The sequence below is a fragment of the Durio zibethinus genome, chromosome 20, assembly GCF_047325235.1.
Source record: "Durio zibethinus cultivar Kanyao isolate XHJ-2024 chromosome 20, ASM4732523v1, whole genome shotgun sequence".
NCBI lineage: Eukaryota > Viridiplantae > Streptophyta > Magnoliopsida > Malvales > Malvaceae > Durio > Durio zibethinus.
This window is the reverse complement of record NC_143181.1, coordinates 3,052,145-3,067,023: the sequence shown is the minus strand read 5'-3', so window position 1 is coordinate 3,067,023 and position 14,879 is coordinate 3,052,145. Positions and strand designations below refer to the sequence as shown.

The 14,879-nt window shown below is 36.8% G+C and overlaps 3 protein-coding genes across 8 annotated transcripts; 1 reads left to right on the top strand and 2 right to left on the bottom strand.

Moving 5' to 3' along the window:
- Positions 1-456: 456 nt before the first annotated feature.
- LOC111314892 (protein NPGR1-like) lies at positions 457-4,259 on the bottom strand. Of its 2 annotated transcripts, none has more exons than XM_022916507.2 (6): positions 3,899-4,259; positions 3,323-3,535; positions 2,976-3,234; positions 1,410-2,641; positions 1,037-1,184; positions 457-955 (listed from the first exon to the last, which is right to left on the bottom strand). In XM_022916507.2, the coding sequence occupies exons 2-6, from the start codon at positions 3,512-3,514 to the stop codon at positions 645-647; spliced, it is 2,142 nt and encodes a 713-aa protein (XP_022772242.1). In that variant the 5' UTR covers positions 3,515-3,535; positions 3,899-4,259; the 3' UTR covers positions 457-644. The 2 variants fall into 2 exon arrangements, with proteins under 2 accessions (XP_022772242.1, XP_022772243.1); XM_022916508.2 differs by lacking the exon at positions 3,899-4,259 and adding an exon at positions 3,709-3,848.
- Positions 4,260-7,893: 3,634 nt separating this feature from the next.
- On the top strand, positions 7,894-12,158 carry LOC111315464 (WD repeat-containing protein ATCSA-1-like). 5 transcript variants are annotated; one of them, XM_022917184.2, is made up of 9 exons: positions 7,894-8,244; positions 8,360-8,620; positions 8,721-8,880; positions 9,683-9,861; positions 10,457-10,700; positions 11,149-11,303; positions 11,419-11,508; positions 11,740-11,811; positions 11,922-12,158. In XM_022917184.2, the coding sequence occupies exons 1-9, from the start codon at positions 8,095-8,097 to the stop codon at positions 11,961-11,963; spliced, it is 1,353 nt and encodes a 450-aa protein (XP_022772919.2). In that variant the 5' UTR covers positions 7,894-8,094; the 3' UTR covers positions 11,964-12,158. The 5 variants fall into 5 exon arrangements, 2 of the variants coding, with proteins under 2 accessions (XP_022772919.2, XP_022772918.1); XR_016330772.1 differs by having other exon boundaries at positions 7,897-8,244; positions 11,496-11,611; XR_016330770.1 differs by having other exon boundaries at positions 7,897-8,244; positions 11,419-11,611; positions 11,922-12,079.
- Positions 12,159-12,771: 613 nt separating this feature from the next.
- Positions 12,772-14,722, bottom strand: LOC111315099 (increased DNA methylation 1-like). Its single transcript, XM_022916706.2, has one exon. The coding sequence runs from the start codon at positions 14,634-14,636 to the stop codon at positions 12,891-12,893; it is 1,746 nt and encodes a 581-aa protein (XP_022772441.2). The 5' UTR covers positions 14,637-14,722; the 3' UTR covers positions 12,772-12,890.
- Between the last annotated feature and the right edge of the window lie 157 nt (positions 14,723-14,879).

The following is a 14,879-nucleotide window of genomic DNA, read 5'->3' as shown; positions in this document are numbered from 1 at the left end:
AAAAGGCCAACCTGTTTTGAAGTTTTTTGTAACTAATATGCTTATGTAGCTTCAACATTTATGTTTTTTTATTAAAATAAAATCTGCCTGTTAACGGGGGGAGGGGGGAGGATTGGGTGTTTCACTCCATCTTATTGAGGCATGATCTTTCCTCTAATGATGCCTTTGCCCTCCAATCTCGTGCCATGCTGCTCTTGGCCCTGGCGCGCTCTGGTAATTTCCTCCGGGGATCATTTCCATGCTTTTTGGAGAGTACCAATATGCATATTTGACCCTTTTGTTGGTTGGTGATTTTGTTGCAGTGGAATATGGTTTGAGGTTTTTCTCAGTCTTATTCAGCCAAAACTGCTTGGGAACAAAATTGGTAAATATTTCTTGCAGCATTTTCTTAAATCTGTGGGTTTTCTTTCTTTCTTATTTTGCACTTTGAAAACTTGATATTTTCTTTCATGTAGAAAAACAATCAAAATTTGATATTAACAGAAAAATCGAAGGTACGAACAGGGAGCTTGCTGTACATTTGAATAGGACATCGTTGCTAAATAACGGTGAGTAGAATCAGTAAAATTGACTATCATAGATGATGGATAAGATAAACCTTATTCTTTGATATTGCCTACCAGCTAAATAATCAAATTCCACCATCATGTAAAAGCTTCAACAGGAGCTGACATCTTCAACTCATAAGCTGCTTGAAAATAGTCTGCTGCTTGTTGTGATAAGCCTTCCATTTTTGCAATCAATCCAAGGTTCATCCATGCATCATGATTTGTAGGATCTAACCGAAGAGCATTCATTAGAAAGCTTCTTGCAATTGGGAGTGATTGACCGCCAAGTTGTATAAGCACTGCCGCAGTTGAAACAATACTGGGCACATAATCTGGTTCTATTGACAGTGACACCGAGAAGGATACCAGGGCCTCCTTATAAAGTGATTGGGCTTCAAATAACAATCCTGCAAAGACAACTTGGAAATTAAAATGGAAGTGCATTGTTGGCTTTATAACAAGCATTCATGGATTGATGGAATTCGTACCTGTTGTATGCCAACTTTTGGGTGAATAAAATTCAACTGACTTGGCTTTGTTTAAACAAATTTCTGCATCAAGCCACGAACCAAGTTTTGTATAAATACTTGCTAGATCCTGCCAGGCGGCCATTTCCATATTTCTTTCCGCTATATTCTGCAAAAGACATAAGATATGAACAGGGTGAAAACCATTTTGCTTTTCTTTTACCCCAAACGTAGGGTTTCTCTTTTTTCTCTCACTGAAAAAGAGAAAGCAATGAACTTATCTCATGGACAAAAGATTGTAAAATTAGCATGTATTTTAAGTTAATTACAAGAATAATCTGCAAATACATGAGATGTAGGTCCATGCTGCTGTTTAAGGCCAAAGAACTCATACCTCTGAATCAGAACTCTTTGCATTCTCAGAGTTATTAGACTGCGGTTCTCTTTGGGCTTGAATCAGAGATAGCAAAATTCGGTAGGTTTCAATTGCTTGCTTGGGCCGTTCCTGAGCAATCTGAAGCACAGCTTTTAATCTAAGAAGTTCTAAATGATCCAACGTACCAGCTTCATCCAAAGCCAACTCAAGTATGGTTTCAGCATCTTTGAGCCGCTGGTCTGCAGAAAGTATTAGTGCTAATAGCCTCCAACCTCTTTTTGAGCTTTCAGTCACCATGTTAGAGTATGACATTGCATTGTCAAAGGCCAAATCCAAATTCCTCTGAACTGCATTTTCCAAACTGAGGTTAAACATCACTTCAGGATCTTCCTTCATGTTGAGAGCAGCAGAATTAAGAGAGGTCAAAGATTCTTTCTGAAAGAGAGCTCTTTCAGAATCTGATATGGAAATTCTAGCAGCATTCCCATAGCAAACACCAAGGAACTTATGGGCTTGACCCTTGAAATGTTCATTCACTTGATCTGCCAAATCAATCACATTACGAGCGAAAGTTATTCCATATTGAGCATGCTTTGGATCTTGAGAAGATAACTTTGCACCAAACAGTAAAGCAGGGATATGAGGTTTGTGCTTTGCTTCTGACTGGCCAGAGACCTTCTTCAGTAAGTTCAATGCTACATCATTCTGATCAGCAGCAGCATAACAAAGAGCAAGAAGGTACCACCTCTCAGCTCTTTCATATATACCCGGAAGGGCCAGCTCCACATGACCAGCTAATAATTCAAACTGCCCACTAACTGAGAGAGCAAAAGTCAGATAATCCATAATATCTGCATCCCACTTTATTTCTCCATAGGCTACTTTTTGCATAAGTACTAGGAGGAGAAGAATTGCTTCCTCTATATTACCATTAGGGGTAGTTGAGCCCCAAACCTGTAAGTTAGAAGGGAGGCTTGTTTCAACACCACCATAAAGTAATGTAGCAGCTAAGTCTTTCTGTACACTTGCTAACCTCAGGGGATCCAAATTCCATGGCTTGACTAAAGCCCGGCGATATGCAGTTATAGCTTCACTGAGAAAGCCTGCCTTTGTCCACAGATTAGGGAGCAACTCTATTGCTTTGTGAAACATCTCCTGTAACTTGCAACCTTCGGCAATTCCCTCATGCATTCCACTAGGTAATGCTGACTCAACTACATCCAAAATTATTATGCACTCCTTTGCAGCCTCTGATAAATGAAAAAAAAACAACAGAACCATTCAAACCTTACACTCTAATAACAGAATTTATAGTAAATCTAAATGATCCAACAAGTGCAATGTCATTTATAAAATCCCGGATCATCAATAATAAAACTTGAATTTTCAATCAATTTGAACCATCCATTAATTAAAGTCTCGTCGTTACAATCAAACTAAATTAAAAAGTTTCTTCATATAGGAATCAGAGATTTATAAGATCAGTTACCTCTAAAACTAAATTAAGAAAAACTACAGAATAATTTCTTGTCAATTGTGAAGCAAACCTATTAATAAGTTCCTGCAGGGAGAAAACTAAAATACCTCTGAAATGCCCAAGTTCCTCCAACGATTTTGCTTTCAATAGAATTGCTTCCAGAAGTAAGCTCACTGAATGCAACGACATCACACTAGGAGGGATAATGTCACCTTTGGATCGTGGTTTTCGTTGCCGGGTTCTCTCAACAATAGCCCTAGTCATCCTTGGCGTCAAACCTTTAATGTCAATACCCTGAAAAACCTGAAGCGCAGCATCAAAGTTCCCTCTTTGATACTCTAGCCTCCCCAACAATGCCCTTGCTTCCTGCAAACTCATTCAAAAAAACAAAACTAATGAGCTTTCAAATGATCAATAAATGAATAGATTGGTTTGGCAAAAAGAATTAACCCACCTCATAGTTTAAGGAGAGAGCTTCTTTGAGAGTGGATTCAACTTCTTCCACTTGAGCATCCTCAACTTTTGGTTCCCAGTCTCCGGTCCGAGATGAGAGTCCACTGGCTGAGAAATCTCTGGTTGCCAATGAATCCGGCGACTGCGGAGCATCTTCAAACTTGAATTGTTCACCTGAGCAAGCACACAACATCTTCTCCAAAGAAACAATAGCCTACAATTTGGTTGTCAAAAAAAAAAAAAAGAATTTGAAACATCACAATTTTATTGTTTTTGTAAGCAAAAAAAAAATAATGGAATTGCAAGTTAAACCGTTATGGAAATCAATAATAAAACAGTTACGGATATTTAAAAAAACAAAAGAAATGGAAATCAACAACCAAGTACCGATTATAGCAACAATCTCTCAGAGCTCAAAAGAAAAAAAATAAAAAGGCAAAATCTTTGGGGGGACAAAGAGTAAGTTATAGAAAACAACAATAACAAGAAGGCAAGGCGAATTTAAAGAGAACAAGAACAAAGTTCACAAGAAATGAAAAGGGCGAGACAAACGAAAAGAGCAGAGCTTTGGACTTACCCAAAACCCAGGAAAAAAAAACCGTGACCCTGGCAGAAGTCGTTCACACCATGAAAGCTACTTCTCAGAAAAAAATTCCTGTTTCTCTGTTTTCCGGGTTTGTTTCATTTCGTTTCACCACTTTCTCTTCAAAAACGAAAAAATAGTTGGTGACAACTGAAACCAAATACTTGAAAAATAAACAATGAAATGGTTTTAGAGATCTGATTGAGACATGGGCATTTGTTGTTTTGCTTAATTTAATTAATATAAAATAGTTTTTTCTTTTGCATGTGTGAAGTGGAAGTACGGGGGCAAGGCAAAGTTGGTTTGCAGAGCCGGGGGTCTCAACAGATATACACATAGATTCTTTCCATGTCATATTTTTTGTTTTTTTTTTTTCAAGTTTTGGGAATTTTATATCAATCCTTTCTCTCTCTGATTTAGAGACGCCACCATTGCACGGTTTTGCACCCCAAAACTGCCCTCCGGGCTGCCCTATTTCCCTACATTTGTTGCAAAAATTTAGGGAGAAGAGAGAGACTCTTGGTCCAAACCATTATTGGTTGGATTGATACAACTCGATGTGAATAAAAAAAAGTTGTTTTGTATTTCAAATTTCCCCCAATTTCTATCCGAAATTTATACTACTGCTAGCTTGGAACAAAGTTACAGTACTAGTCTACTAGTCTCTGCCATTATTTTTCCTAAAATCCAACTTCATAGGCTTTTGCCGCATCTTATAGCTCTGATGACAAGTAGTAGAGAATTAATGGAATTTTTTACGCAAAGCGGATGATTTTTTTTTTTATTTCGTGTATGAAAATATGATTTTTTATAATTGATTAGATCTGACATACATGAACTTGTTGAAATCAATCCAGGGAATGCATGTATTAAGTAAAGTTTAAAATCTTTTTATCCCTCAGTAAAAAATAATGCCTACTAGAGAAAAGACAGAAAAAAAAAATTTTCCAAGTGAACTTGTTTTTTATTAAGAATTTTTTCATGCTAAAGGGAGCTCCATATTATTAAATCCCTTCAAAAGAAAAAGTAATAAACTACTAGTTGATAAAAATTAATGGCCTAATCCTCATAATTGGATTAAAATAACCAAAAGCAAAGATAAAATTTCTGATGAAAAGATAATTATCTAAGCTAGAAAATTGCCTAGAAAGATAACAATGTGTAGGAGATAAAAGCTACCCAAATTGGTTTTTTCACTTCCCATGCATATAACTAACATATGATGAATTTTTGTTCGAAGTATTAAAGAAGTACATTAGGTAGAGAAGGCTGAAAATGGAAAAAATTTATAAAAACTAAGGTGTATAATGTATGATCAACAATGATAGAGAAGTTGGAAAGAGTAAGAGGAATGAAAGAATTCAGACCAAAAAACAATATAAAAGGAAAGGTACATTTTATGCATTTTAAATTAGGGGCCCAGAAGTTGGAAAAGCAAAATCAACTTTGAATTCAAATAAATGCAACAGCAAAGTTTGACAATGGCAGAAGGGAACTGATGAGAACTTGGCAGAGTTGGGCTTCCTTCCTATAATCAATTTATGGTTCCAACTGGCATTTCCCATTTAAAATTCCCATCACAATTTGAGGAAACTCCAACAGAATTAATTTCCCCATAATTGCATCATGCAATGGGTCTTTGTCTAGAAGTTGTCATGTTTAAGAGATGGTTATAACTCATAATTTGAAAAAAAAAAAAAAAAAAGAAAGAGTAAAAGATAAAGTGAATCCAAAGCTACATACTTCTATTTTACAAAGGGCAGTACAGATAGGAACAAAAATCAAGTTCATTGTTTAATTGAATATTGCTTAAGATTAACATTTGAATTGAATATCAGTTTTTTCTTCTTCCTTTTTCAGTGAATTATTTTATGTTTCCCAATGGACAAAGATACAGCTTTGACAAAGTTTTAATCATAAAAAAAAAAAGAGAACAGCACATCATGGTAACATCATTAAACAGAAGCTTTATTGACTGATTTTCCTTCCTCAAGCTATTTTTGTAATCCTAACTCCCTACTTTTTTACTCCTAGTTCTAGTGACGGTCACACGTGCACAGTGCTCAAGAAGAATCGAACTACAACCGAAAGATCCAAATATCAAGCAACATAATTAGCGGATTTATGTCTGCTTTCTGGTCCCTTTAACTTTTTTAATCCTTTAGGCTTTAGCATTGAGAGAAAAGCTACCAGAATTTCACTTATTTGATCACCCTCCAATGTCTCCTCAAAGTCAATGAATTCCCATTGATATATATTCAAACTTAATCGAACAGGAAGAACCTGTTTCTCATCAATTTCAAAGTAAGTGATCTCAAATAATTGCTCTCATGCCTCTTTGAAAATTTGATGGATAGTTTGAATGTGATTATCACCTAAACTTTTGTCATAATAACTATTAAACATATGGAGGTTAGTGGTTCAAGAAGTAATTTCAAAAAGAGGAAAATGGGGTTTCAAGGTAGCCTATCAGGATTCAGGAGGCAGTGGTGATAATGATCAGAACTTGAATTTTAAGCAAAACCCAAGAACCAGAAGCTCATCTTCATTCTTCACTGGGTGGCGAAAGTTAACTCTTCATCTAAGGAAAATGGTCTAAGACTAATGATTGTGTAAGATACCATATTATCTCTCTTGACTCTTATATTCTCCCATTAATAATCGCTTCTGTTTTGATTTACAAGCTATAGATATCTCAGCAATAGTTGATTTCCAAAGAAAAATTATATCAAATTAGGTGTAGTTCCACTTCCATTGAATCTTTAAGCAAATGAACATAATTAAAAGCATGATTAATTCTTATTTTCCCCAATATCTTCACAATTTATGTAAAAAATCTGGTTTCTACCTATGCATCTGAACAAATTAAGCTTAAAGAGTAGTAATTTTTTGATGAATTGCTGTTAATTTCACTTTCACTGGTATAAGCATGGAAGGTATTATCAGTAGTGAAATTTCACAAACTTATGCTACTGTAATACAAAAGCAATCAGTGTCCTTATGGCTTATTGTCATAATTTGCCGTGTTTCTTTTAGGGAAGAAGCCGAAAGGCAAAAGGGTCCAAGACATGCATGCATGGTGGGATGATGAACCAAACCGTATTGAAGTTATAAAGTTGGGGAATGGAAAGGCGACAGGTCATGCAGAAAGGCCAAAGGGATCGAGTATCACTAATTGTACAGGAGAAAAAGACATCACGTGATATACAGGACCTTTTCTTTCTCATGTCATCGGATTCTATAGTACAGTACTGTTGAGAATCAGAGGAAAGAAAAGGAAAGCAAAGCAAAGCATGCAAGGGCTGGTGTCTTGCATCTTTTATTGTCGTTTTATATATATAGGCATATGTTTATATGTATCAAAAAAATAATCTCTCACATGCTGAGCTCAGACTTCATTCCCCGTTTCCTTTTTTTTACAGCTTTTGTAGGAAAGGATTCCCAGTCTCCCCCGACCCCGGCCCCGGCCCCTCTCCTCCCCCACCACTTCCCAAATATTTTTCTATTTTCCCACCAGATATACTTAAATAGGTTGCTAGAATTTTAATGAATATATGTACCTAGAACATATAGAAACTTCATTTGCTGGTGACTTAATTGTAGCCCTCCAACCTCTCGGTTGACTCCATGACACTTGATTTTTAAAGAACTAATTGAAGGGGACATTGGGACGAATCCATTGGCTTGACATTTTCAGTAGTACTGTTGGCAAAGGTAATCTTAAGCTTTAATACCAACCAAGTCACAGCAGAGATTAAAGTACTGACCTTCCTCATCCGACAGCTAATGACCTAATTCAATCCACGCCATGAACATAGTTTTTTGGGCTCATAGTCCCATGGTTGATGGTCCAACTTCATAGGTCTTCAAGTGGAACCCAAAACCCATTACCCATGGTCCCATAACACCCAACAGGCCCATCCACTGAAGAATGTGGACTGCCCCCTTTCCATTTATTTTATCCTATAATACTAGACGAAGCTTTGGAAAGCAAGGGAAGGGACTGATTCAGACAAGTCAGAAACTCCAAGGAAGGGAAGGTAACTGCCAAAGAACGAATTTGTCTACTTTGGGGTTTGTCTTTTTTTCATATTTAATATCAACGTTCAAGTTGAAACTGAGAAAGGCTGTGACGGGAAAACAAAAAGGGAAGAAACAGAGAGAAAAATTTTTGAAGAGATGCTAGGAAAATGTGGAAGGAAATTAGAGATAGAGAAGCGGGTAAAATCCGCCCGAAGTCCTTTTCAAGTCGGATCAAATTCAATCGGATTTCCAATCTCCAACTAACCAATTACAAAGACATCGTTTCTTCTCACAGAGGCTCCATCAACTCCCTTCAGGTACTCTCTTTTAACTCTACAATTCTTACAATTACAAGCTTTCTTTAAGATTATCAAAATCTATTTCTTTTTTAATTGAAACTTAAGGCCACGTTTGGGTTATCATGTAAATTAGGTGGATTTGACTGAGGGAAGATATTTGTTGTCGGGTGCATCTGATGCATCAGCTGCTATTTATGATATTCAAAGGGCAACTAATTATGAAGGAAATGGTTTAATTGCCAAACATAAATCTATAGTTTCGGTCGATAAGCAACACGAAAAGGGACATAAATATGCCATTTCATCGGCCATTTGGTATCCTGTTGACACGGGACTATTCATAACGGGTTCTTATGATCATAATATCAAAGTTTGGGACACGAATACGACTAAGGTGTGTTGCTTGCTTTGTTATGTTTGGATTGTGAGAATGAATTCGTTTTTTTCTTTATTTTTTATTTTTAATCTGGTTCGATTGTTATGGTATGTTGTAGGTGGTGATGAACTTTAAAATGCCCGGAAAGGTTTATAGGACTGCTATGTCTACATTGGCAACATCTCATATGTTAATTGCTGCTGGAACTGAAGACGTGCAAGTTCGCCTTTGTGATATTGCTTCGGGGGCATTTGCTCATACTTTGTCTGGCCACCGTGGTATGCTGAAAGTTTGAGGGAATTATTCCATTTCCTTTTTTTGCTCCTAATTGATTGGCAATAATTGATTGTTAAAAGTTTTTCGTGTGGAACTTGTACTCATACATTACATTCTGTACAAATTTTTATGAAATTAAGGTTACATTTTTTATGGGTTCTCTGGATATGCTGCATGTGACATCTGGCTTACATGGCTTATAATATACCTGGAATTACAGTGAATTGTTGAAATAAAAGGAAAACTTCTCCAATCATAGTCTTGTCTTTCAGGTCCATTGCAATCAATATATTCTTGTCTTAGCTGGAGTTAGACAAGAAGTTGTCTAACGTATAGGTTCTTTGGCTGCAGGACTATGATGTTATGCGTGTGTAGCAGCCTATCCTGATTTTGGACCAGCCCTGCAGCCAGAGATCTCTTCTTTTACTCTTTAACTTTTATTTTGGTCTCTGCCACCTAAAAGTATGAATTCTTCTTTCTAACTGCAGTTGGCTGCCATGGACAACAGATTTTAGTGTGTTTTCTTTTTCTTCTTTTAATATTTAGGTGGGGTAAGGGGTATGCTTACATTTCAAAAGATCACTTTTTGGAAATTAATTTAGGGTAGATAATGTGTTCTTTCCTTGACTGGTAAATGGATTTCATGATTTGATCATTCCATTATTGGACCATGACCTGATAAAGCTTGCGGTTCTACCATTTTGATTCTCTTCTATTCACCTTTTACTCATGGAAAATGAGTTATTTTGTAGGGGAAACTGTTAACTTGAAATGATAAGTCTTGTTTGATTTTTGCTGTGGCAGATGGCGTGATGACAGTGGAATGGTCTACTTCCAGTGAGTGGGTCTTGATAACAGGTGGGTGTGACGGTGCAATTCGTTTTTGGGACATTAGACGTGCTGGATGTTTTCTTGTTTTGGATCAGTCCCAGTCTCAGCTTGGAAGACGTCCACCTGTCTTGGATCATTCAGCTGCAAATAAGGTATGCTTGTTATAAGCTTGGGTTTGTTGCACTACCCTCACTTACCCCTTTATTATTGCTCCTAATATTGCAAACTGGTTTCAAAATCATAAATTTCTTTTTGCTGTTAATATTTAGAATTTTTTGCAGATAGTTGTGGAAGTAGTCTTCCTTTTTTCCTAATATAGAGAACCGATCTTTTTAATCCCATCCTTCTGCATTTGATACTAAGGAACAATAACAATTCTAGTAAACCTTTTCCTGTACTATTATGCTGTAAGTCCTCCCTGATTTGTGTATCAAGGGATAATCATTTTATGTTTCTTTGTTCTCTGTGAATGCTTATAACAGAATAGATAAGTTTAAGAAAATTTTGACAATGCTGTATAACCATTGTCCGGGTACCAAACATAGAAACCACCAACCTCAACAAATACTAAATCTAGTTTTGTGGTTTTTTTTGTCCTACCTGCTCTTTCTCTTGATCCACTAACTTTTTTTCTTAAATAGCTCTTCATGACAATAATTAGATTTAGTAGCTTGATGTTTATTATATAATGTAAAACTCTTTCTCTTATCTCATGAATTTGTCTTTTTTTCTTGGGTACCCTCTCAGGTTTCAGTCTCAAAGCCACTGTCAACTGGCCAGAGCTCGTTGGTAAAATCACGAGCGCCACAAAAGAAATATACCAACGGGCATGGCATAAAGCAGTCAACCATTGGTCGAATGCCAGCTAAAGGTTCTGCAAGGCAAAGACTACACCCTGGGATGCTGTCCATTCAGGATCGTGCCACTGCTCATTATGGTGCTGTTACTGGTTTGAAAGTAACCGAAGATGGCATGTACCTTCTAAGTGCAGGTTGAGTTTTGACCATTTCCTCAGCAGTTAGTTCTTGCTATAGCTGGTTCATAGTAGTTGATGGTGTTCAATATGCGTTATTGGGGAATCTGTGGTAGCTTCTAAATTGTTACAAGGTGTCATTTAAGTGACTACATACATGCACTGGCAGAAAATTGAATACAATAGTGAATAATACTCTCTATGATGCACACTTGCTGGAAGGAAATTAGTATCTAGTGCAATATTAACTGGTTCAAGGCTTAGTTAGATCACTTTGACTGTTAAAGGTTTTATATAGTCCACTGTGATTACCTAGCAAACTATATGTGAAAGCCTTGGCTGATATTTTCTTAATTTTTTGTGAGAGTTTTTTATTTCTCATACAGTATACTTAGGTAATCATCTTTTCAAATTACACAGTAATGATCCTTCTCTCTCTTTCAATCTCTTTTTCTTTCGATTTCAGGTTCTGATTCAAGAATAAAGTTGTGGGATCTTGAATCTGGTTACAATACCCTTGTAAACTTCGAAAAGGCACGCCTACAAACAAGCAAGGCAATCCAGTTAGCCATATCTCAAGATTCAGCTCATGTTTTTGTCCCATGCATGACAGTCGTGAAAGTAAAATATTCTTTCTATCTCATCATTGTCTTTGATTTTATGTGAGTATAGGTCATTTTCATGATTATATTGTTATGGCAACATTTACATCTTAAACGTTTCTTGAATTTTTTAGGCATTTGATGTTTGGTCTGGTAAAATGTCCCATACATTTCGTGGCCATTATGAATCTGTGAATTGTTGTTGGTTTAGTTCACAGGATCAGGTATGACCTAACTCCTCTACATTTTTTCGGAAGGCTGCTTAATTATAAATTATGGACAAGACATTTGTGAGATATGACATCCCCACCTATTGATTAGATTTTGGTAGGTCAGAAACGCAAATATGTAATGGCTTTCATTCCCCAAAAATGCTATTTTGGATATACATGTTTTTTCCATCTGTCTTGCAAATAAATTACTGTATCTTTTGACTGATTTGTTCACTATTGTAGGAACTATACACAGGCGGCAGTGATCGGCAAATTCTTGTTTGGTCTCCATGCAAACTGATTACAGATGATATGGTACTTATTCTAAGTTGAAGATCTGTTTTTTGGTTTACTTTGACTGCATCTCATTTGTTTATCAAGCTGTCCATGAACAGTAGCTTAATTAGTTGACACTGAAAATGCAGGATGAAGGGCATATTAAAGATCAGGATAATTGGAGTGATTAGAATCTGCTCCTACATCGATTTGTTCCGCATATCCCTTGCCATTCTTCCTCTCGTATATATTAGATGCATGTGTATATGCACATTCCTTTGCTTCTTGTCAATCATTTTCCCCGTTTTATGGTCTGTTGTTCTTTAAAAGGATATGATATATTCATATAATTACATTCAATGAGTAATTTTTTTTCCTTTTGTTTATATTTAAAAATTACCGACATATCAGTTAGTAAGGATGTATTGATGAGAGAAGATTTGGGGAAAAAAAATGGGAAAGCCCAACATGTCGGATAAGCTAACAAGCTATGCTATCAAAATAACTAAAACAAAAGTGTATCATCTGTCACATCGCATCTGCAACACCATTATTATCAGTCATCATATTTAACTCTGCAATGCCGTTTTCCTCCCTTTTCCATATTAGACTTGGGATAAGCTGTTGCCTTGGAAGCAAATGACTACTGGTGGTGTGCCATTGAATCCACAGGCCACAATACATAGAACTCGATCCATGGTGCAAGGTTTAAGAGCAAAATACTCCCAAAGGTATAATAATTAAAGGGAAATCAAGGAATTTATTCATAACTTTTTGCAATGGGCGACCACTTAGCAACTATAGAAATCCCGTTACCTGTTGAACTGAACTGCTATCATACAATGAAAACCTGAAACTATAAGCAAAACTATGTCGAAGTAATCTTCATCCCGTCTCCTTAATTACATTAAGATTCCTATTCAGTGGTGAGTTAAATCAAGGGCAACAGCCAAGAGTAAAATGTTAAATATCAGGTAAAATAGATGAAGTAGCATTTACGAGGAAAAACATAAAAATATTTTAGAAATAATACATGTCGCAAATACATGGAACGATACTGGAACCATATGAAAAGTATCAGAATACAGGCATATGATATATCAGTCTCACAAATCCGTCTATTTTAACAGTTTTTGGCACATTATGGTCCCTTGAAAATCTAGAAAAGTATAGTGCAGAAGCTCTGATCTTTCATCATCAGTCATGTTAGAAAACCCAAAGCTGTTAGTCCATGTGTCGACTGCACCAGGCACTGCAGGTAAAATCAGCTTCTCCACCCCGAATTTAGTTAGATTCTTTTCAAGTTCATCCACCAAAACTCGACACATTCCACGGCGACGGTGTCTGAACCTGGTAGCAACAAGGGGCATTTCAGCCACCCTGTCCCCATGCACCCTCACAGTAGCCACAGAAACCAGATCATCATTTTTCTCCAGAATCACAGTATAGAATCCTTTGAAATCCAATCGTTTCAGCTTGGACCCTCTGCTGAAAATAACATCTTCAACCAGATCTCTCCCAGTGTAAATATCTCTACTAGGCTCGAAACACTCATGCATCACATCAAGTGCAACACTCAACTTACAGTCATTCTCTGCAGAAGCATCCAGGCCATGAGCATGATCAGAATCACTATCAGAGCAGGCCTCAGACTTCAATAACGTCCAAGTGAGATTGTTCCCCACTGTAATTGGTTTTCCTGTAAGCTTTTGCAGGCCAGATAAGATATTTTTACATCTATGGCTGCAAAACCAGTTTTTTGGAGTCTGATAATTCTTTAGGTCGTTTGATTCCTCCAACCTCAGGCAGCCAACATGAAATTTACGCTCACATAGTTGACAAGTAAGAAAACTACCATCACTTAAATATCCAATGCCACAAATTCCACAACAGCATGATGGACAAAACCAGTCTCCATCTGGAACTTCCTTCAGGCCAAGGCAATTCACATGGAAAGCAGAAGGGCAATGATCACAGCAAATTAATTCTCCCCAATCGCGACAAACAGAGCAAACCTCATCACTCTCATGTTGATACGAATTGTCCTTCACAATTTTAGGGCTCTCTACTTTGGAACTCGTGATCACTTGCCTTTGACAATCAGAAAGAGACCTGCCACTGCCATCGTCCAAGATTATATTAGCAGCTGGCCTATGGTTGTTACTACCAGCATGATTCTCGAAGGCAGTGAGAGTAAAAACCCTGAAACAACAATCACATTGGATCCCATTACGAGTTATCCGTCCTTTCATCAATGGGTTCCCTGCCTTATTGCGGTAATACACTTTTGCCAGTATCGAAACAGCATTGTTATCTATCAACCAAGAGAGAACGGTTTTAGGGTTACGATTAGATGAATTAGGAGGTGGAGCCTCTCGTACTCTTTTACTTGATCGGTGTCGTTTAATTTTCTTCAGTTTTTTCTTCTTTTTGGTGGCTTGGGTTGGTGTCTCCTGGCTCAATCTCTTTCTTTTTGCCGGTTGCTTGGGTTTCAAGTCTCTATCCACCACTCTTCCTTCTTCCCCTCGTTCATCGATATAACTTTTGCAAGCCGTTTTGAGTGAATAGAAAACTTTTCCTTTTGGTGATTGATACCTCAATTCCTGTTTCCCTTTTTTCTTTGCGTACCAAAATTCCCATCCCATAGCAGACAGATGTTTTCTTGCTTTCAATGAAAGTTCACGTGAGTTTTTCATGCCTGAATCTCCATGATACCACCTGTACACTGCTTCTTCACAAATTTCGCCTTCGACCCTAATCATGGCTGACTTGTAAAAAAAAAAAACAAACGAAAACAAAAAGAAAGAAAGTGAAGGAAGAGATTGTGGATGGTGAAAAGGAAAAAAGAAAAACAATGTAGGCATATATAGAGTTGGTATTTCAATGGTCACATATTCCTATTAGGAATAGAATTAAATTAAATAAGTTCCCTTTAAAAAGGTAAAACACGTTGTATCTGTCAGTACAAAATCGCTTTTCCTTTTTTTTTTTCTTTGTGGTAAATCTCTCAAAATCGTTTCTCAATCGATCTCTGATTTCAACTCTCCCATGCTTTTTCACTTTAAAAAAATTGTTTTTGAGAAAAGCATGTTTTTTTGTTATTTAGG